Raw genomic sequence first — 21,355 nt, 5'->3', positions numbered from 1 at the left:
CGCTTCTTCAGCCTTTGCCCAGGGCTCCGCATGGCTCTGGCGGCTTTGGGCCTTTGAGCACCAAGGACAGACATCCCCTCCAGCCTGAGCTTCAGCTACTTGTCCTCTTTCCTTTGGTCTGAAGCCAGACAGACTGGGATTCAAATTCCCAATTCCTCCATTGTTTTCCAGCAGAGGGACTTAGGGCAAGTTTGTTCCCCTTTTCAGCCCATTTCATCATCAGGAAAAGGGGAAGAGAACCAACGCCCACTTCCTAGGGTTCCTGTGAGGATTCTGGAAGGGCTTCCAAGGAAGGGCCCCAGGGGCAGAAAGCGATTATTCCTATTGTGTTCACAGGTGAGGAGGCAGCTGTGAGGCTGCTGGTTCATTTTGGAGTGGCACCCAGGCATATTCTTTGGGTCAGGGGCAAGGGGTGAAAGTATCATTGCAAGAGTGGCTAGCCCTGTCTTGGGATTTAGAAACCAGAAACACTCTCAAGATGGCAGAGCCTTTAGAGTTTTGGGGGGCCAGCTCCCCATTGTGTGGATAGGACAACTAAGGCCTAGAGATAAGCAAGGAATTGCCTGAAGTAACTAGAACACATGCCACAAGACTTCCTGGGTGTGTTTCCTGTGCCTCAGTTTCCCTATCCATAATAAGGGCTACAGTTTTATAGCTGTACTATGTGCCTAAGCAATTGAGATGCACACATTATTGCACTGATGCCTCCAACAACCCAAAGAGATGTGTTATTACTTCTATTTTACTAATGAGGCAATAGGAGCAGAGCTGGGACTAGAACCAGGGGTTGTCTGAAACCTGCCCCACACTGCCACACCAGGGCCTCAGCCTACCTTGTGCCGACCACATCCCAGCCCAAGGCTCCCAGTGACGGAGGTGGGAGGCTGGAGGCCTACCTTAGATCCAGGGCCTTTTCAAGAGGGAAGCCTTGTCCTGAGCTCTTTGATTTTCTGCAGAAGGAGGAGGAGATTGGGGTGAGCTTTCCAGACCTAATCCATCTTTGCAGTATGGGCCACCTTTCTGGATCTGTCATGTTTCCACAGCTTTCTAGAGTCCAGGCACCCCTACCCCCACATCAGTAAAAGTCAACAGTGCCAGGTTTGAGGGAAAAGGTCAGGCTCACAGAATGCCTTCTCTGCCCAACTGGGGACTTCACCTGCTCCAGCCACTTGGTACCTGAATAACCCTGAGCCTTTACAGCATTGGAGAGATGGGCACTGGGCATCATGATTAGCTGGGAATGGAGTCTGGTCTCCAGATCTTAAGGTGGCATTTTTGCCACCAACTCGTGACTGGAAAAAAGTTCTACTGGCAAAGAGCTACCATTTCCTTAGTTCTCACCAAAGCCCATAAGTCTTTGCCAGCTTCTACCTAGAAACTTCATCCTCATCTCAATAAACTATGTTGGCCTTCTTCCTATCTTTGGGAATAGCATTCTGTCCCCAGGTCATCACATGGTCAACTACTTGTCATTCACATTTGTGTTCAAATGGCACCTCCTTGGAGAAGCCTGTCCTGCCCACCCACTTGAAGAAGTGCCCTCCCCCTTACCGCACCACACCATGTCACCTTCTTTTCTTTCTGGCTCTTACCACTCTGAAACTATCTTATTTGTTCATTTATTTATGAGTTCTGTGTCAGCCCCAGGAGGGCAGGGAACCTCGTTCTTTCCCCTCACTGTTGGGAATAGTGCTTGGCACACAGTAGGGGCTTGCTGCTTCATTAGTTGAAAGAGTGGACGCTAAGCCCAGAGCAGAGAACCCCACAACAACCTCACTTCACGGTGAAGACCGGGGGTCTCAGGTTTGGGGAGCTTGTTCTGGGACACACAGGTCTTGAGTCCTCTCCAGGTAGCTCAGGGAAAGCTCTCTTTCCCTCTGCCTGACAAAAGCCATTTGTAGCTAGCCTCAGAGCAATGTTTGGGGACACAGGCTCTGAGGACAGACAGACCTGGCCCTGCCCCTGACCAGCCCTGCACCCTTGCAGTAGTCCCATCGACCCTTTGAGCCTCTGGCTCCCCACCTGTAACACGGGGAGAGTATATACCTATCCCACAGCAGGGCCATTATGCATGTGTAGTGATTTAGCACATAGTCCGTGTTTAGGAAGTAGAAGCTGTCATTTTCCAGGAAGGTCCTTCGAGCTCTCTGAAGTCACCATGTACACAATGAAGCCAGAGGTGTTTATTTTGCACACACCCAGCGTGTGAGGACTTCCATAGTTCAGAGGTCCTAATGCCAAATGTAACCATCATCTACAGGATAAGCATCCACGGTGTGCCAGGGGCCAAACCACTTCGGTCCCTTGGGGAACTTTAGTGCCTTCAAGTGAGTCCAAATGTCGGTCTCTCATCGGGCAAGCCTGGAGGTTTAAGTGCTGATGTTAATTATCCAACGCAGGGGAGATGGGGATCATGTCAGTGGAAAGGAGCCCACTGTGAGGTCAGCCCAAGCTCAGCCTGTCCCACAAACAATAGCACCCAGCTCCTGCCCTTAGGAACCCTCAGTGGCTCTTCACTGCCCCCAGGATAAACTCCTCAGCCTGGCACACAAAGACCTTTCCAGTCACATTTCCCACCACACAGCCCCCGGTCTGTGTATCCTGACGCACAAGCCCACTAGTCTCTGGTTATTTCCCAAATACCTTCTGAGTGTTGGCCAAACGCTGGGAGTCCCACAGCGATGGAGACAGCTGCATCCCTGCCCTCTCGGAGTTGAGCGGTTATAGCAGCTGAGGGCCTTTGACGTGGGCGCATCATCTTGTTGAGTCCATACCCAGCCCTAGGAGGCAGGGACCGTGATGACTGTATCCCCATTCTATAATGAGGACACTGAAGGGGCGCCTGGCTGGCTCAGTCTATAGAGCATGGGACTCTTGATCTTGGGGTTGTAAGTTCAAACCCCATGTCAGGCGTAGAGATTGCTTACAGATAAAATCTTTTTTTATTTTTATTTTTTTTTAAAGATTTTATTTATTCATTCATGAGAGACAGAGAGAGAGACAGAGGCAGAGGGAGAAGCAGGCTCCCCGCGGAGCAGGGACCCCGATGCGGGACTCGATCCCAGGACCCTGGGATCATGACCTGAGCTGAAGGCAGACGCTTAACCGACTGAGCCACCCAGGCGTCCCTAAAATCTTTTTTTAAAAAATGGGGACACCAAGGATCCATGAGGAGAGGTGACTTGCCCAGTGCTTCAGGTGGTGCTAGGGGTGCATCCCAGATGTACCTGACTGGGAAGCAAAGAAAAGTCATAATGTGTGGTGGGTGTTGACAGAAGTATGGTGAGCACTTGGTGAGGGGCAACCTATTTAGTGATCTAATCTCCACTTGCCTCTCTGTGTGTCCAACTAGATTGTAAGCAATTTGAAGACAGACAGTTTTGTTACCTCTGTGTCCCCTCACATGTCCCCCTCAGGCCAGGCCCAGGGTCTGGGTAGAGTATTGCTTTGGCTTCACCATCGTGACCAGGCTGGGTGGAGAGCAGCCGGGCTGGTCACCAGCACCATCTTCCAAACTCTCCTTTGCCTACATTATATATGACCTCAGCAGATAATGTGGAAATGATCATGTCTATACCTGTGGATCCTGGCCTGGATCAAGTCAGAGCCTCCAATTCACTCTCCCTGTCATTCATTCAGCAAACATTTATCAAGCTAAGCCCTGTGGACATAATCAGAGGTAATCTTCATGTCTAGATTTTGCATGTGCTTTGTGGTCAGTAAGCTTGTAAACTACAATAATAAATAAAATAGGTCAAACACTAACTCAAAACTCTGTAAGGTTTGAGCACTAGTAGTATGTCCTCATTTTTATATGTAAGAAGTAGAGACTTTGAACTTTCAGCTGAGAAGCTGTTCCGTATCTGTTGGATGCCAATGCAGAAGCCCATCACCACTGCACCACACTGCCTCTTGAATGTAATAGCGACGGGGGAGGTGGAGCTTTAATTTACCTAGGTTACCCCAAAGGATGCACTCTATATTCTGGAAGAAATAAGTCCAAGTACTTCTCAGACCAAAATTTCATTTTTAATCCCTATGACTAGACCCTGAAAACTGCCCCTCTCCCCTTTAAGAACTTCTTCCTGGACTAAGGAATTAGGGGATGTATTTAAGGATAAGTGGTGGGGCCCCTGGGTGGCTCAGTCAGTTGAGCAACAGACTCTTGATTTCCGCTCAGGTCATGATCTCAGGGTTGTGAGCTCAAGCCCCATGTTGGGCTCCAGGCTCAGCATGGAGTGTGGGCTTGCCCCTCTCCCTCTGCTCCTCCCCTGCTCACATGCTCTCTCTCAAATAAATAAAATCTTAAAAAAACTAAATAAAAGGATAAGTGGCAATTGTGCATGCCCAACATGTTTGGTTATCAAGGAACCAAGTTTTCAGAGGCCCAGAGCCACACAGGACTGGGAAGCTGGCAATGACCCAGGACTTGGCAGGTGGCGTGACAAATCCGGTCGTAGGCTTGGAAGCTAGTTGCTTTGCTGCAAGGTCCAGAGCGATCAGAGGCCAGTTAGGTACAGGTCTTCAGGTCCGTGCCCTTTGTATCACCAGGTGTGCCAGACTGCTTACAAGATACCATGGATGGGAAAGGGCGCCTAGGCACTAATCCTGACGTCACGTTTATCGCTGTCCCAGATGCAGAGGTGCCAGCCTCAAGTCTGCAGATCTTCTGAACCACGTGAAGGTACTAGAGGCCGTAAAATATCCACATGGAAGTGAGGGCAGAGCTATCAAAATTCGACTCTGGCGGGACTCGAACCCACAACCTTTGAATCACCACACCAGGATCGGCTAGAAGTCCAATGCGCTATCCATTGCGCCACAGAGCCGGCTACTTAAACCTCCCTCAGCTCACCTCCCCGCCTACACGGCCCTTTTAGCGTTCTTCTAGGTGTGGCGTTGGCCTCTGTGGAGCCCTGCCCGTCTCTGCGCGCAGACTCCGGATTCTCCGCCCACACTGCGGGCGGGGGCGCTCCCCACCACGTGCGAATGCCAGTGGCTTGCAGGCTCTGCGCCCATACCCAGCCCGCCCGTCTCCTTCCCTCCCGGGGGTCTCCGCGGCGGGGCGGGGCTGCGCAGCGCGGACTACAACTCCCAGCGTACCGCGCGGGGCGCCGCCCGGGGCCGTCGCGCGCGCAGAGCGGGCTGGGCCGGGCGGCGTCGGGTGCGTTGGGGCTGCGCGGCGCCGAGGTCTCTGCGGCTCCCCGACCGCGGGGAAGGCGCGGGAGGCGGTGCTGCGGGCCGGCGCAGCCGGTTTGTGTTGCAGGAGGCGGGCGGGGGAGGAGCGCCGCGGGCGGGCGGGGCCGGGCTGCGGGCGGGGCTGGCCGGGCGGCCGGGCCGTGCAGGGCGCAGAGCCGGTGGAGCTCTGCTGAGACGCGGCTCTGCGCGCCCAGGGGCGGCTCATGTCCCCCGCGCTCCCCACTACGCTGCCGCAGCCAGGTCGCATCTGGACGGGGCGCCGCGCGGCGGGGCCGACGCCGGGTGAGCATAGACCAGGCCAGTGGGTCCCGGGCGGGGAATGTGCCTGACTGAGTCGTGGGGCCGGCTGGGGTGAGGGGCTTCCCTGCTTCTCTGTCTCCTTGCCGAGCGCTCTGCTGCCCTGGCTGCTTAGTTAGGGGCGAGGGCGGTTCGCAGTGACCTGGGACGGGGGCCCGAGGGATGTGGCATCCTCTTCCCTTCGTCCCATCCCCCAGCCTTCCGGGACGGGTTTCTGTTCTCTGCCCTGGCCGGCTCTGGGAGCCCAGAGATCTGAGGACCTTAGAGACTTTGGCACTGGATATGGGAGCGCTGGTTTGGTTCCCCCCCCCCCCTCCGGCTTTTGCTTTTTGTGTGGAGAAGGGGGGCGGGGGGCAGCGATTGTCTGTAAGGCCTCCCTGTGGTCCAGACCATGTCTTTATCCTGGCTTGGAGACTGTCAGGCTGCATCACAGCCATGACCTTCAGCTCCTCCCCAGGAATAGGAGAACCCCGAAAGAAAACTGAGTCCTATCTGCTGTCTCTTGAGCAAGTCCCTAAAGCGCCAGGAGTAGAGACCAAGAGTCCTAATCTCAGTCCGTTCAGCCATTCCCCTTCCTATATAGCCCAATCCCCAAAGATTCATCTGAGTGGCTTGCTGAGTGTGTTTGTAGGGGGTGACTTCAGGGCCCTCCTGCGCTCCCTCAACACCTTTCCCTTTTAGGCAGTCACCTCTCAGGCACCTCCAGGCTCTAAACCGTTTGCTCTGTCGCCCTCTGTGGGCCAGCAGATACATGGCACTGTCCGAGTTTGTGAGCTGGGTCAGAGCCAGGCCCCTTCCCAGGAAACTGCCCCTTTGGGTATTGTGGCTTGGCCTGGTCATCCAAAGACCCAAGGAGGTTCTTTGGATGAGGAATCAAGCCAGACACACTTAAGTTAATACCCCTCTCCAAGCCATTTTGGTTAGAGATCCTGGATGTCAGGAGAGTGGACTGTCCTGTTTTGGCTGGAAGGGCTTCGGAGAGCAATTCCCACTACACCCATAACATAGACGGGGAGACTAAGGCCTAAAGTAGGAAAGGAACTAACCCAAGGTCACAGGGAGAGTTGGAGGAGGAGATGGGACTAAGGGGCTAGAACTCAGCCTCTGCCTCTTAGCCATGGAACTCTCATCTCAAGTCCCAAGCGTCTAGCCTGTCCCTTCAAGACAGCCCTGGAAAGGGACCGCATTCTCAGGTACCACTCAGTATGACTAATCCTCACTACAGGTTGACCCTTGGGATCATAGTGGCTGCCTGGGCCTGGAGGTAGGGGACATAGACATTTGGCTCCACTGACTGCTCTGTGTCCACAGGCCACAATGCTGCTCGGGGCATCCTTGGTGGGGGTGCTGCTGTTCTCCAAGCTGGTGCTGAAACTGCCTTGGATCCAAGTGGGGTTCTCCCTGCTGTTCCTCTACCTGGGGTCCGGAGGTTGGCGCTTTGTTCGAATCTTTGTCAAGACCATAAGGCGTGATATCTTGTGAGTATCTGGTCCGGTCCATCCAGCCCTGATTCTCCTATAACATGATGGGCTCCTAATTCCCAGAATCTCTCCAGATTAGGCCTCTACGAGCACAGGGCCCCTGGGCCCCAGAGGAGCAGCCTCTGCTTTATCCCCTTCCACTAAGTAGTACCTGGTATCTCCATCTCCAAGGTGAAAGTCTTCTCCTAGGAGATCTCCGTAACTTGGTGCCGTTTAGCCTAGGGCAGATTTAGGGGCCCAGGACATACACTGAACACCAGGTGTGTCAAGAAGACATCTGCAAAGGGTCCTAAGGCTAAGCAGTAGCTTGTAAGAAAATGAAGAGGAACTCTGTGGGAAGGGCCCTGTCCATAAGTCTGAGCGGGCACAGAGTTCAGAGCAGGGCCCCAAATCAGGTATCTGGGAAACCTGCTCCCCAAAGAAAGTCAGCTACTGTTCACAGGGCTCTCCTGTACCAGAAACACCTGCTGCTACCTGCTCTGTGTCAGGCGTCAGGTTGGCTCTGGGGCCCAGGGAGGAAGAAGGCTGACCTAGTCCTGGGCCCAGCTCAGACTGGTCGGGGAGATAAGCAGGAGATACAGTAAATCCCTAAACTAAAAATACCAGCGGGCAGAGACCCTGGCAGTCTTGCTCATGGTGGTGTCCCAGTGCTCAGCACAGTGACCCGCACTCAGAACAGGCAGCTCAGCACCTGTCATCTGAATTGATTGTAAAAGGAGGTGCTGAGTGGCCACTGCAGGAAGAGTGGTAGCAGAGAGCTGGGGGAGTGTGGGGCAGGGAGATGGCATCAGGCCAGGACCTTGGGGAATCAGAGACCACCTGGAAGACAAAAAGCTGTGGTTGAGAGGCATCTCCAGGTGATGGGAGCAGGGGATTCCAGCCAGAGGGCACAGCATCTGAATAGGCATAGAAGTCAGGGAGCTAGAAGCTTTCAAAGGTCAGAGGGGCCAGGGGCAGGGCAGGAAAGGGGGATACTGCCAAGTGATTTTTTTTTTTTTTTTTTTTTTTTTAATTCATGAGAGACAGAGCGAGAGAGAAAGGCACAGGGAGAAGCAGGCTCCCAAGGAGCAGGGAGCCCGATGCGGGACTCGATCCCAGGACCCTGGGATCATGACCTGAGCCGAAGGCAGACGCTCAACCATCTGAGCCACCCAGGCGCCCTGCCAAGTGATTTTTTTAAAATTATTTTTTATTTATTTTTTAATTTAAATTCAGTTAATTAACACACAACGTATTATTTGTTTAAGCGGTACAGGTCTGTCATTCATTGGTCTTATGTAATACCCAGTGCTCATTACAACACGTACCCTCCCCACTCCGCAATGTCCATTATCCAGTTACCCCATCTCCCGACCCCCCTCCCCTCCAACATCCTTCAGTTTGTTTCCTAAGATTAAGAGTCTCTTATTTATTTATTTATTTATTTATTTATTTATTTATTTGAGAGAGAGAGAGCATGAGAGGGGGGAGGGTCAGAGGGAGAAGCAGACTCCCTGCCGAGCAGGGAGCCCGATGCGGGACTCGATCCTGGGACTCCAGGATCACGACCTGAGCCGAAGGCAGTCACTTAACCAACTGAGCCACCCAGGCGCCCAAGATTAAGAGTCTCTTAACGGTTTGTCTCCCTCTCTGGTTTCGTCTTGTTTCGTTTTTTCTTCTCTTCCCCTATAATCCTCTGCCTTATTTCTTAAATTCCACACATCAGTGAGATCATATGATAATTGTCTTTCTCTGATTGACTTATTTCGCTTAGCATAGTGCCCTCTAGTTCCATCCACATTGTTCCAAATGGCAAGATTTCACTTTTTGATGGCTGCATGATATTCCTGTATGTGTGTGTGTATACCACATCTTCTTTATCCATTCATCTGTTAATGGACATCTGGGCTCTTTCCATGGTTTTTTTGTTTGTTTGTTTTAAGATTTTATTTATTTTTTGACAGAGAGAGACAGTAAGAGAGGGAACATAAGCAGGGGGAGTAGGAGAGGGAGAGCAGGCTTCCCGCCAAGCAGGGAGCCCAATGTGGGGCTTCATCCCAGGACCCTGGGATCATGACCTGAGCTGAAGGCAGACACTTAATGACTGAGCCACCCAGGCTCCCCACTTTCCATAGTTTTTGCCAAGCAGTTCTACATTTAGTGAAGCTCTAGGCCCGATACTGAGTGGGGCCCAGGGGACAAGGTGGTGAACAGGATGGAGCCTTACCCTTGGTGGGCTCACCAGGAGGGAGACTGAACAAATCTCAAACTTACCCTTTATTTACTGTGGCAGGGGTCTAGAGAAGTGCAGTGGGAGGTCCCAAATGAGTTGGGACTTTGACTTGGGCCCTAGAGTTCAGGAAGGCTTTGATCAAGCAGCAGACTCAGAGCAGAGCTTCAAGTGTCATAGGTGTTGAACTCTGGAGCCAGAGAGGACCAGGGCCCTGATCTCAGCTTGTGAAGCCCAGGCGAGCCGTGGTGCTTCAGAGCCTTGTTTCCTTCTCTGTACTGGGGAGGCAGGAATCGTAGGGTGCCTGGTGGTATTGTGCAGCATTGGTGGACTGGTACCTCTGATGGTGCCTGGCACATGGCTGCTGGGAAAGGGGAATGTTGGCAAGTGATTGGGCTCAGGAGCCTCAGGCCTGTGGGACAGCAACCTGGGCCAGGGTATCGGGACCCACACTCCCAACCCCAACAGTCATGGCTCCCTTGCTTGCTCCCACCTAGCGGCGGCCTGGTACTCCTGAAGGTGAAGGTAAAGGTCCGGCGGTACCTGCGGGAGCAGCGGACAGTGCCCATTTTGTTTGCGTCTACGGTACAGCGCCACCCTGACAAGACAGCCTTGATCTTTGAGGGCACAGACACCCGCTGGACCTTCCGCCAGCTGGATGATTACTCCAGCAGTGTGGCCAACTTCCTGCAGGCTCGGGGCCTGGCCTCAGGCGACGTGGCTGCTCTCTTCATGGAGAACCGCAACGAGTTTGTGGGTCTGTGGCTGGGCATGGCCAAGCTGGGTGTGGAGGCCGCACTCATCAACACCAACCTCCGGCGGGACGCTCTGCGCCACTGCCTGACCACTTCCCAGGCCCGGGTCCTCGTCTTTGGCAGTGAGATGGCCCCAGGTGAGCCCCGGGGATGTGTCAGGCAAGGAGACCCATAGGATCTTGCACAGACCACAGCCGCCCTCCAGGCCTGGGGGAGGCTGCGTGGCTCAGAGGTGAGGGCCATGAGCCCTGGTGTCAGACAGCCTGGGCTCTGCTACTTGTAAGCTGGAGATCCTGAGTAAGAGACTGGAAATGTCTGTGACTCAGTTACCTCACTGTAGTACCTGCCACCTATCATTTTCAAGAAGATACTTCTCCCGAAGCACTAACAAAATGGCTAATGCTAGGTGAGCCTGCAGATATAATGGTAACCATTCTTGGTGACTAATTAGGCCTCATTTGCCCCCTCTATAAAATGAGAACAAGAATGTATTCTCTGGTCTCCTGCAGAGCTTATGTTTTATTTGCTGCCACGATGAGCACTGACTGAGTCCTGAGCTTGGTGCTTTACAAAAGCAGCTCTCATCTTCACAAAGCCTGGTGAGGTAGGGATGGCCGTCTTGGCTTTGTAGATGAGGAGACAGACGTTCAGAGTGGTGTGAGGAACTCACTTAGGGTCACGCCGAAGCAGGATTTCATCCTGGGCTTGACTGCTGTGGTGTGGGATGACGGCAGGGAAGGTCACTGACATGCAGGGATGGGGAGAGGAGGGAGGGTTGGACAAATCCAGAGGGAGGCAAAAGTTGAGCCAAGGGGGGCAGGACTGGCCTGTGCCCAGCGCAGGTGAGTATCTAGACCGCTGTCATGCCCAGAGGAGCCTGAGGGAAGGTTCCCACTTTCTGAAGAGGCTGGAGGCTGCTGACCTCTGACCCTCCACACCTCCCTTCTAACCGGCCCCCACAGACGAGCATGGTACAGTGTATAAGGACGCAGACCTTGGCGTGCGGTAGAGCTGGCTTGGAGTCCCAGCTCCAGCACATTCTAGCTGTGAGCAGGCCCTCCCATTCTTGGAGCTTCATCTTCTCATCTAGGGTCTGCTGTTGGTGCCTACCTCCTGGGCTGTGTGAGCAGGAGCGCGCATGTAAGGAACCCCCTGTGTAGTTAGCCCGCAGCTAGGGAGCTCTTGCTCCCATCAGCGTCTTATAACGAGGACCTAGGTGCTTCACCCATCTTCCTCCCTGCACACAGCCAGTCTCCCCTGACAACACGCCAGCCCTGACACGAGCAGAGGTCCTGGGGACATGAGGTTCCCTGCCTCCCTGCTGATTGGCCCTGTCTCCCCTGCAGCCATCTCTGAAATCCAAGCCAGCCTGGACCCCTCGCTCAGCCTCTTCTGCTCTGGCCCCTGGGAGCCCAGCACGGTGCCCGCCGGCACGGAGCACCTAGACCCCCTGCTGGAAGATGCCCCCAAGCACCTGCCCAGTCGCCCTAACAAGGGCTTCACAGGTGGGCCTCCAAACCCACAGAAGGATTCTCAGATGGGCCCTGGACAGAGCACTGGCCCCAGGGCCAGAGGCCTGGGTTCTTCTGCAAACTTGCCGTGTGACCTATAGTGAGTCCTGTCACCTCCCTTTTTCCATCCGGGAAGATGAGGACCGTGACCATGGGGTCACTCTGAAGGCTAAACAGCCAATGTGTGTAAAGATGCCAGGCACAGTGCCTGGTACTTAGGAGCTCACAAAACCTGATCCTTTGACTTGTTGAACAAGCCTTCATTGCTGCCTAATCATGAGCAGCAGGATCATGTGGAACCCAGGAAACCACTGGGTCTGAATTTCGGCTGGGGTTGGGCCAGGGGCTAGACCCTCTAAATATTCACCCAGCACTTGTTCGGTGCCAGCCCCTGTCAGCCTGGGGTCCTCTCTCTGCACTGGGCTGCCCTACTTCCCCATCCCCTCCTCCAGGCAGCCTTCCGACCCTGCAGCCTCTCCTGTACTCCACCCTGTCCTATGGAGCCCCCGGTTTGCTGCACTGGCCAGAAGCTCGGAGCTGGCGCTGAGTTCATGCCTCAGCCCCACCACTTCCCTTGTGACCCTGAGCCCCTGAGCTGCCCTCTCTTTGAACCTCGGTTCCCACAGCCATAACAGTGGGGCTGGTAACAGAATCGATTTTATGGAGTGGCTTTGGGGTTTGACAAAGATACAGTGGAAGGCTGGGGTGTGACAGGAAGTGCTCAGGAACCAGTCTTTGTTGGCGTCGTGGTCATTTTATCTCTGTCATGTGTGAATTTTGTCTCCCGGGTGCTTTTGTAAGTGATTCGAGGGCAGGCTCTCTGGAGGGGTCAGCCTGGAGTGCCCATGCCCAGCCCAGAGCTGGAGTCAGCAGGCATCCAGAGGGCGTGAGGTGATTGATACGTGACATGCAGTCATCCCACACGTTCTTGGCCTCCTTAGAACCTCCTACCAGGGGGCTGGGGGGGGTGGCTGAGCCTCTGCAGAAACGAACGTGACAGTCCCCCATCTGGGCCACAGGGTGGGGTAAAGACATGCTCTGCGGTGCAGAAGCTCTGTGGACACTCTGCTCCCTGCAGCCAGTGTCTCCCTAGCCCTGGGCGGTCTCTTCTCACAACCGCTACTTGTCTGTTTTCTTCAGATAAGCTCTTCTACATCTACACATCGGGCACCACTGGGCTGCCCAAAGCCGCCATCGTGGTGCACAGCAGGTAAGGGGCAGGTGCTGGGAGGGGGGGGACACGCGGGGGGGCAGAACCTGGGAGCCCCTCCTCCTGCCTCCCAGGGGCCTGCGAAGCGCTCTGTCTTTGCCCTCCCAGGTATTACCGCATGGCCGCCCTAGTGTACTACGGATTCCGGATGCGGCCTGATGACATTGTCTATGACTGCCTGCCCCTCTACCACTCCGCAGGTAACACAGGGCCCACCCTCTCAGCCTCCGGCGCCCCGGGGCCTCAGGAACCCCACCCTTCTTGGGGTGGCAGCATCTTGTGGGTAGAAATCTGGAGTCAAAATCTGGGTTCAAATTCAGATGTGGCCATTGACTGGACCTCTGAACGAAGTCGGCCACACCAGCCTCACAATGTGTGTGGCCGTGTCCCGCAGTTCTGGCCCGGCAGTTCATTTCCACAGGCGTGCACAGCCTTGCGGCTTGGGAAGGGAAGCACAGAGAAGAGCAGAGATGGAATAATTAGAGTTCCTGCCCTCAAGGTGCTTAGAGTCAGGTGTGGATTTAGGGCAGGATGAAGAATTGGAACTCATCTGACTTTAATACAAGAAATGGCATTGTGAGTATGGAGACAGGCAGGGAGCAGGAGCTTAGCTCAAGAGAAGAGCCCAGTGATGGTTAGGTAGGCTTCCTGGAAGAGGCGCTCCCAAGTCAGGCAGATGTGAGGTGCTGAAGCCAGGAGAGCTAGCTTGCTCCCCCTCTGGCTGAATGGCAGCATTACAGGTACAGGAGCAGGAGCTTGGGGCCAGCTCCAGGGGCCCCAGGGACAGTCTAAGGAGCATGCACTCGATCCCACACTGGGGAGGCACTGGGGAACCATGGGAGGTGTCTGACGAGGGGAGAGGTGTGATTAGTTTGTGTTAGAGAAACAGGACAGGAAAGAGGGACTGGGGAAGGGCCTTTGAGGAGATGGGCTGGGCAAGAGGAGATTCTGGAAGGAGGGGTCTCCTAGCTCCCTGACCTCCACGTGCCACGCCTTCGCCTTCAGGAAACATCGTGGGAATGGGGCAGTGCCTCCTCCATGGCATGACAGTGGTGATCCGGAAGAAATTCTCAGCCTCCCGGTTCTGGGACGACTGTATCAAGTACAACTGCACGGTGAGTGAGAAGGGCAGAGGATGAGCATCTCTGTGCTCTCATGACCCATCCGCCCCATTTGGGGACGTCTGCCTCACAGCCGAGGCCGATCGTTCACTGGGGGCAGCATTTCCGTTGTTTCAATGGGGAGACTGAGGCCCAGGGCCTGTGGGATTGGGAGGTGAAGTGAGAGCAGCCGTGGGCCAGCCTCACACCAGGTCCGCCCCCAGATTGTGCAGTACATCGGTGAGCTGTGCCGTTACCTCCTGAACCAGCCGCCCCGGGAGGCAGAACACCAGCACCGGGTGCGCATGGCGCTCGGCAACGGCCTCCGCCAGTCCATCTGGACCGACTTTTCGAGCCGTTTCCACATCCCCCAGGTGGCCGAGTTCTACGGGGCCACTGAATGTAACTGCAGTTTGGGCAATTTCGACAGCCAGGTTGGCCGTGGGACAGTGGAGGGCGGGCGGGGTGCAGCGCGGAGTGTGGGCGCCGGAGCCCCCGCTGTGTGGTCGGGGCGGGGCGGTTGTGGGAGTGTGGACACCGGGCCTCGCAACGCTGTCCAGTCTCAGGCCCAAGTCCTGGCCTTTGCAGGTGGGGGCCTGTGGCTTCAACAGCCGCATCCTGTCCTTTGTGTACCCCATCCGGCTGGTACGAGTCAACGAGGACACCATGGAACTGATCCGGGGGCCCAGTGGCGTCTGCCTTCCCTGCCAGCCAGGTCTGCCCCGGGGTTGGAAGTGGGGTCAGAGCAGGAGAGATTGACCCGGGAGGGAGATGGCACTGGGCGGGGTGAGTGGGGAGCCCTTTTCTGACCAGTGGCCATCACTCAGCTCTTCTCTTAGGGCCACAAGTCATTTATTTTTTGTCCATCCGTCCTTCCATTCCTTATCCCCTCTACCCATCAGCCCATTGATTCACTGTTGGGTGGAGGACCCCCAGGTTGATCCTGGCCCAGCCCCTCAGCTCTGTGCCTGAGTCCTCTCATCTGCGAGTGAGGCTGACGGCAGCACCATCTCCTGGAGTCGCCCTGGGGATCATGTGTGCTAAGGAACGCACAGAGCCAGGGGCCCCAGGAGTGCTGGCTCTGGTCAAGCTGTCCATGGAGAGCTTGGCCACCCTTTCGTATCGTTTGTCGTTCCATATGCTCCATGCCCAGACGTTACTGAGTGCCTCTGTGCATCAGACCCGCCGGGAGCAGCTTCCCTGCCCCAGAGCGGGATAGCGTTTCTGTGGGAAGCAGTGTGAACAGAAGTCAGATCAAGATGCAGGGTGCATTTGGGGGTGGGGAATGGGTAGAGGAGGCCATCAGAGTAAAGCTGCTTTGCCTTCTCTGCCCCCAGGTGAGCCGGGCCAGCTAGTGGGCCGCATCATCCAGCAGGACCCCCTGCGGCGCTTCGACGGCTACCTGAACCAGGGTGCCAGCAATAAGAAGATCGCCAAGGACGTCTTCCAAAAGGGGGATCAGGCCTACCTCACCGGTGGGTGGGCACCAGCCCCTTTGGGGGTACAGGGTGGAGAGGAATGAAGGGGCCCTCCCCCACCTTCAGAGAATACTGCCCCAGTCCCAGCCCTCCCTGTCAAGCAGATCCTGGGGTTTTGTGAGGCCGGCTGGCCCAAGCCTGGCCTCATACTGCGCCCCCGTAGGCGACGTGCTGGTGATGGACGAGCTGGGCTACCTGTACTTCCGAGACCGCACGGGAGACACGTTCCGCTGGAAAGGGGAGAACGTGTCCACCACCGAGGTGGAGGGCACACTCAGCCGCCTGCTGGACATGGCCGACGTGGCAGTGTATGGTGTCGAGGTGCCAGGTATCCATGGGGGAGGTGGGAGGTGCCAGGCATGTGTGGGGAGGCCCTCCTGGGGGGCACCGCCGGCTCCTCACGGTCCACGCTGCCGCCCCCAGGAACCGAGGGCCGGGCTGGAATGGCTGCTGTGGCCAGCCCTGCTGGCAACTGCGACCTGGAGCGCTTCGCACAGCTCCTGGAGAAGGAGCTGCCCTTGTACGCCCGGCCCATCTTCCTGCGCTTCCTGCCTGAGCTGCACAAAACGGGTATGTCCCCGCCCCTGCCAAGCTCCCAGTTCCAGGCCTGTGGCCCTTCCTGGCTCCTTCTGGAGAGACCTGGGGGGGCTGTCATTTGCCCTTCAGCCACAGCATTGCTGTGTCATTGGTAAACAGACCTCCCTGTGTACAAGTGAGCGGACTGAGCCCTCAGAGAAGGTTCACACGTCCATGAGCAGAACAAGCGTTTACTGAGTACCTATTATGTGTCTGCCAGGCCCTGTGACAAATTCTGATGGGACCTTTGCCATCTTTGGGGAGGAAGCACAGGACAAGGAATTCCAAGGGCAAAGAACAGAATACAGATCGAACCGACAGAAAAGCAAACGAAGGGGGGTACAGTGCCTGGGAGGCTCCCTGGAGGAGGTGACCTTTGAGCTGAGACCTGAAAGGAGTGGGAGGCATTCCAGGCTGGTCCCTAAGACCGGAGGGCACTTGGGCACGAGAGGAAGGGAGGGAGGCCCCCGAAGCCGGAGCCATGGGAACTGTGGGCAGTGGTGTCAGGGGGGGCAGAGAGGCCAGGGGGGGCCAGAAGACTGTGGGCTGGGGAGCCTGGGCTGTGTTGGGGCAGCAGGGAGCCACAGAAGTGTTTGCGTCGAGCAGTAGCCTGGGTCAGGTGTGTGTGCCACGTGGCCCTCTGGCTGCTGTGTGGGGCGCGGGCGAGGGCTACAGGCAGCCCTGGGGGAGCACGGACACTAGCAAGGAGCCGTTACTGTTAGGAGAGAGGTCAGTAGTGGGTCCACAGTCACACAGCAGGGCGGTGCCAGCCTCCTGTCTGTTGGGCCACTGACGGGTCCCCTGATGGGCAAGAAGTCGGTCCTTGCTGCCCTGTCCCGACTCCCCCCCCACACACACACCCCCAGCGGCTCACCAGCTGCTCAGCCTCAGGCCACCTCCCTTGTGCTCATCATGTCACCCCCTGCCTTGCTGGAAGGCCTTCCCGGACCCATGTCGCCCCTGCCGGCTGGTAGGCTCCTAGCAGCGCCTGAAGCAGTGCCGAGGGTCTAATGGGGACACTGGTGCTGGGCTCGTGATGGAGCCTGGGAAGCTCCTGAGGTTTGAGTGACAGCTGACTTCTCTGTGCAGGAGAGAGGCAGGGAAGAGGCCTCAGGTTTCAGAGGCTTTGCTGCATGCAGCACACACGTCCCTAAACTTACTTTAGTGCTTAAAACAGCCATTTTTTGCTCTCAGTTGTGGGTCAGCAACTTGCAGTTCAGTTCAGCTGAGCAGTTCTTTTTTTTTTTTTTTTTAAAGACTTTATTTATTAGAGAGAATGAGACAGAGAGAGAGAGCATGAGATGGGGGAGGGTCAGAGGGAGAAGCAGACTCCCTGCCGAGCAGGGAGCCCGATGCGGGACTCGATCCCGGGACTCCAGGATCATGACCTGAGCCGAAGGCAGTCGCTTAACCGACTGAGCCACCCAGGCGCCCTCAGCTGAGCGGTTCTTCCGTCAGCCCCGCCTGGGGTGGAAGAGCTACCATCAGTCGTGACTTGGCTGGGGCTGGAGGGGCCAGGATGTCCTTACTTACCTGTCTGGCTTCCAGCTGGTCGCTTCTGCAGTGCTGACCAGCAGAGCTGTCTGCGCTGATGATGGCGGCCCGTGTGCGCGCTGACCGGCACCGCGGCCGCTAGCCCGTGTAGCTGCTGAGCGCTCCAGCTGGGGCCAGCGTGACTGCGGAACGGAATCTTACGTTTCCGTTCATTTTAATGAAATGTATAGAGCCCCTCATGGCCAATGGCTATCCTACTGGATAGGGCCAGTCCAGGGGGCGTCCCTGGGCTGTCTCACCTCTGCTCTCTGTGGCTCCTCCCCCTTCAGAGACTACACTGGTATCAGGTACCCCCTCCTGGAGTGGAAGCTGCAGGGCCCCTCAAGGCCTGGACTCTCTGAACCCTCATGGTCTGTGGGTCCAAGCAAGTCACAAGGCCAGTTCGGATTCAGGTGGGGGCTGAGAAAGATTCCAGCTCTCACTGGGAGAAGTGGCTAAGCCACCAGGCAGCAGAGTGTGCATCCAAGGAAGGAGGGAACCTGGCCATTTCTGGCAATCCGTCATAGCCGGGTTCAAATCCCAGCTCCAGCGCTTACTAGCTGTGTGGCGTTGGCCCGGGGGTGTGCCTCGCCACGCCAGTCTTCTCCTCTGTCCATTGGGCTGATGCCAATGACTGAGAAATACAATTACCATGATCTACAACTGAGAAAACATTGCTGCTGTTGAAACTATTTCAGAGACGTTAAAAGCTGAAAATACATGCATTGTGGAAGCCATAGAATGCTATGGCGCACCTGCCCCAGGAATTTACGTGCAGATTAGATGAGCTCACACCTGTACCTGGGAGGTGCTCAAAGCACAGAAGGCCCGCGCTCTGGCCCTCCCTCTGCTGCCAGTCAGGGCTTGTGGCCTTAGATGGATAGTTTCGCCTCTTTGGTTCTCAGTTTCCCCAGCTGCAAGCAGAAGGTGGGTAGTGTGGCACCCCACCGCAGCGCCAGGGCTGCTCTGAGCAGTGGTACATAATATAATTAGCTGGAGTCGCCTTTGCAAAGTGCACCTGTGTCCTGCTGTGCTCCGTGCCTCATTCCTGTGTTCTCCCCAGGCCTCTTCCTCTGTCCCTCTTCAACTTTGGTGTGCGGCTTCCCGAGGCTCAGGCCGCTGCCCTGCACCCTCTGACCCATCTTCCCTGCTCCCTCAGGGACCTTCAAGTTGCAGAAGACAGAGCTTCGGAAGGAAGGCTTTGACCCGGCAGTTGTGAAAGACCCGCTGTTCTACCTGGATGCCCGGAAGGGCCGCTACGTCCCGCTGGACCAAGAGGCCTATACCCGCATCCAGGCAGGAGAGGAGAAGCTGTGATTTGCCCCGAGTCCCTCTAAGGGCCAGCGGGTGCTGGATCCAGAGCCCCAGCTCCCACCCCAGAGGGGTCATGGGCAGTGCCAGACCAAAGCAGGCAGGGCCCAGCACCTCCGCCCCGAGGTGCTATGGCCCCCCTCCACCTCAAAACTGCCAAGTGACTCACTGCCGCCTCCCCCTGCCCCCCAGGAGGCTTTCTGTGAAAGCCTCAAGTCCATATTCCATCTTCAAGGCCAGGTGGGGCCTCTGGGCCCCGAGACAGACCAGGCCCCTTAGGATGATGTCTTGGGTCAGGGCAGGGGTAGGTGGAGGGTCGCCCAGCACTCCCCAGAGCACAGGGAGCTTGTAAATGGGACCAGGGCAGAAGCCCCCAGACTCAGGAAGCCAGCAGAGTGGGCAGGGGCTGCAGTGGCTATTGATCAGGTGGCCAAAGAGGAGGATCCTGGCCCCGGAGCTGTTCCAGTGTCACTCAGCACTGCCCGCACCTCCAGGAGGATCGGAGGAGGACCCCGACCTGCAGCAGGCACCCTGACTGAGTGCCCTCCCCCCCGCCATCCTCCTCTCCTGGGTGGCAGCCTGGCTGCCCCTCAGGCGGGACCTTTGTCCTTGTAGGTCTGTCCACATCACTTTCTCCATCACAGTCCTGGGCTGGCTATGAGAGGAGGAGGGGTGGGGGGGGTCATTCAGGGGCCAATAAACTGCCTTCACTCCCCCTAGCCTGTGTGCATGCCACCTGAGCTCACAGCACCTGCTCAGGCCCCACCTCCTGCCCCTCCAGCCTATTCACTCACCCAGACTTAGGGATACAGCAGGTAAGACGCCCTCCTTGAGTTGGCAAGGTATTTAATAGCATGAGCTTGAAAGTCCAAACCAGCTGTGTCACTTTTGAGTTTGTGGTCTAGGCAAGTGACTCAGTCTCCTCATCTGTGAAAGGGGACTATCGAGGATTGAGAGAGCACAGGTACTCATGTTGAGAAAAGGGCTGTTCAGAGCCTTTGAGGAAGAAGAACCTAACGCGGGGCCTGATCCCATCTCCAAACCCTCGCCCGTGCATTTCCCCGGGGGTCTGGGGGCTGTGCGAGCCAGAGCCGGGCGGCCTGACCAGCTCTGGCAGAGTCCAGGAAACCTTCCCAGAGCCATGTGCCCAGGGCTGCAGGACCGGCCGTGCCAGTGGAGAGGCAGCTGTCCCCGAGGCCCTGTTGCCAGAGTCACACCCAGGCTGGAAACGCATGGCCCATTGGGAGAGGGGTCCCACCCAGCCCAGGGCAGTGGGCAGCATGTGCCCCTGGGCCTTATCTTCACTATTTAAGCTTCACCGCAGTCTGTCAGTCACTTGCTGAGGTCACACAGCAGTAGGGGGAGCTGGTCGGGGGGCTGGAATGCAAACCCAAGCCCCTGTTGCTTCCTGCTGCTCCACCCACCGCCTGGTGCGGAAGGCCAGGGGAAAGCCGAAAGCTTCCATTCCACCCTGCCTGTGGAGCCCACTGTGGGCCCCGCCCTTGGCCTGCAGCCGATGGCCAGGGTGGAGGGCCAGGATGAGATCCGGGATGCCTCCTGGAGGAATGACTCTGAAAAAGGAATCTGATGCTCTTGGGGGAAAGTGGGGGGCAGAGCTGGAGTCCTTGGAGAGAGGTGCTGAGGGGGTTTCCGGGGCGGGGGGGGGGGGGGGGGGGGGGGGGGGGTGACAGTCACGGTTGCAGTGTCCCAGTGTGACCAGCAGAGGGCATGCAGAGCTTAGAGAATCCCATCTTGGTCCTTTGCACTCAGCCTCCAAAAGTGGGAAGGAGGGGCTGTGAGTCCCACCTCAGGCCCAGGCAGGTACCCAGCCCAGAGCACCCCGTGGCAGGGCTTTGAGGGCCTAGGGTCAGATTTCCAAGGGGCTGGACCTGACAGCGTGGCTTTGTGTCTTTAACCCTTAGCAGTGAGTGCTTTCTAATGGGATAGCGCCCCCCGCCAGGGGGCCCCATTCCTTCCTTAAGGTTGAACACAGTCACCAAAAGGCAGTATAGAGTGATGGTTAAAAGCTCCAGCTTGAACAGGCATGTGTTCGAGTCCATTCGCCAGGCTAAGCCTCAGTTTCTTCCCCTGTAAATGGAGATTACAAGATAAAAAAAAAAAAATCTATATTCAGGTGTTAAGACCCCAGACTAGGCCTGAATTGACCACTTCCACACCACTCTTCCACTCCCCCTTGAAGGGCCTTGGGAGCTCTCCCATCTGCCTCTGATCATCCTCAACCACTGCTGTGTGAATCATCGTGCACACACAGTAGATTCTCAGTGTGTCCTTGTGACATTCACGACTGCTTATTGGGCATTTCTTGACGTTTATATGGTGTTTCACAGTTTACAGAGTACGGTGTAAGTTCATCTATGGAGCAGATTCTAAAGACCTACGCAGGACGGGGGACGGGGCAGAGGCGGTGCATGGTGAGCAAGAGAGACCTGGGAGCCGACTGTCTGGGGACGGGAGAGTAAAGCTAGCGAATAAAGAAGCAAAGGGTGTGTGGTTAGCTACACCTACTAACCCAGGGCCCTTGTGGGGTGGGAAGTCCTCTTTCCTGGTCAAAGAGGCTTTTCAAGGAAGAGTTATCCAAGAATTGGAGGCAGAAGTGTTCAGACAGAGCAGGAGGAAAACGTAAAGGCCTGGAAGTCCATGGTGAGCAGGGCAGATTACAACAAGCTGTGAGGCT

General features: G+C 56.3%; 1 protein-coding gene and 1 non-coding gene across 5 annotated transcripts; one reads left to right on the top strand and one right to left on the bottom strand.

Moving 5' to 3' along the window:
* Positions 1–4,596: 4,596 nt before the first annotated feature.
* SLC27A4 (solute carrier family 27 member 4) lies at positions 4,597–20,227 on the top strand. Of its 4 annotated transcripts, none has more exons than XM_035015707.1 (13): positions 4,597–4,684; positions 6,808–6,974; positions 9,684–10,078; positions 11,288–11,446; positions 12,593–12,662; positions 12,771–12,862; positions 13,668–13,777; positions 13,987–14,196; positions 14,351–14,477; positions 15,100–15,237; positions 15,404–15,568; positions 15,664–15,810; positions 16,037–17,044. In XM_035015707.1, the coding sequence occupies exons 2-13, from the start codon at positions 6,814–6,816 to the stop codon at positions 16,423–16,425; spliced, it is 2,163 nt and encodes a 720-aa protein (XP_034871598.1). In that variant the 5' UTR covers positions 4,597–4,684; positions 6,808–6,813; the 3' UTR covers positions 16,426–17,044. The 4 variants fall into 4 exon arrangements, with proteins under 4 accessions (XP_034871598.1, XP_034871597.1, XP_034871599.1 ...); XM_035015706.1 differs by lacking the exon at positions 4,597–4,684 and adding an exon at positions 5,311–5,481 and having other exon boundaries at positions 16,037–17,043; XM_035015708.1 differs by lacking the exon at positions 4,597–4,684 and adding an exon at positions 5,518–6,689.
* On the bottom strand, positions 4,739–4,829 carry TRNAR-UCU. The gene is given in 2 exon segments: positions 4,739–4,774; positions 4,793–4,829. It is a non-coding gene; the product is annotated as a tRNA-Arg (tRNA).
* Positions 20,228–21,355: the final 1,128 nt, after the last annotated feature.

This window comes from Mirounga leonina, unplaced genomic scaffold (genome assembly GCF_011800145.1).
Source record: "Mirounga leonina isolate KUSES-001 unplaced genomic scaffold, KU_Mleo_1.0 Mir_170, whole genome shotgun sequence".
NCBI classification, from domain to species: Eukaryota; Metazoa; Chordata; class Mammalia; order Carnivora; family Phocidae; genus Mirounga; species Mirounga leonina.
Note: the sequence above shows the minus strand (reverse complement) of the source record. Positions and strands in the feature narration are given on the sequence as shown.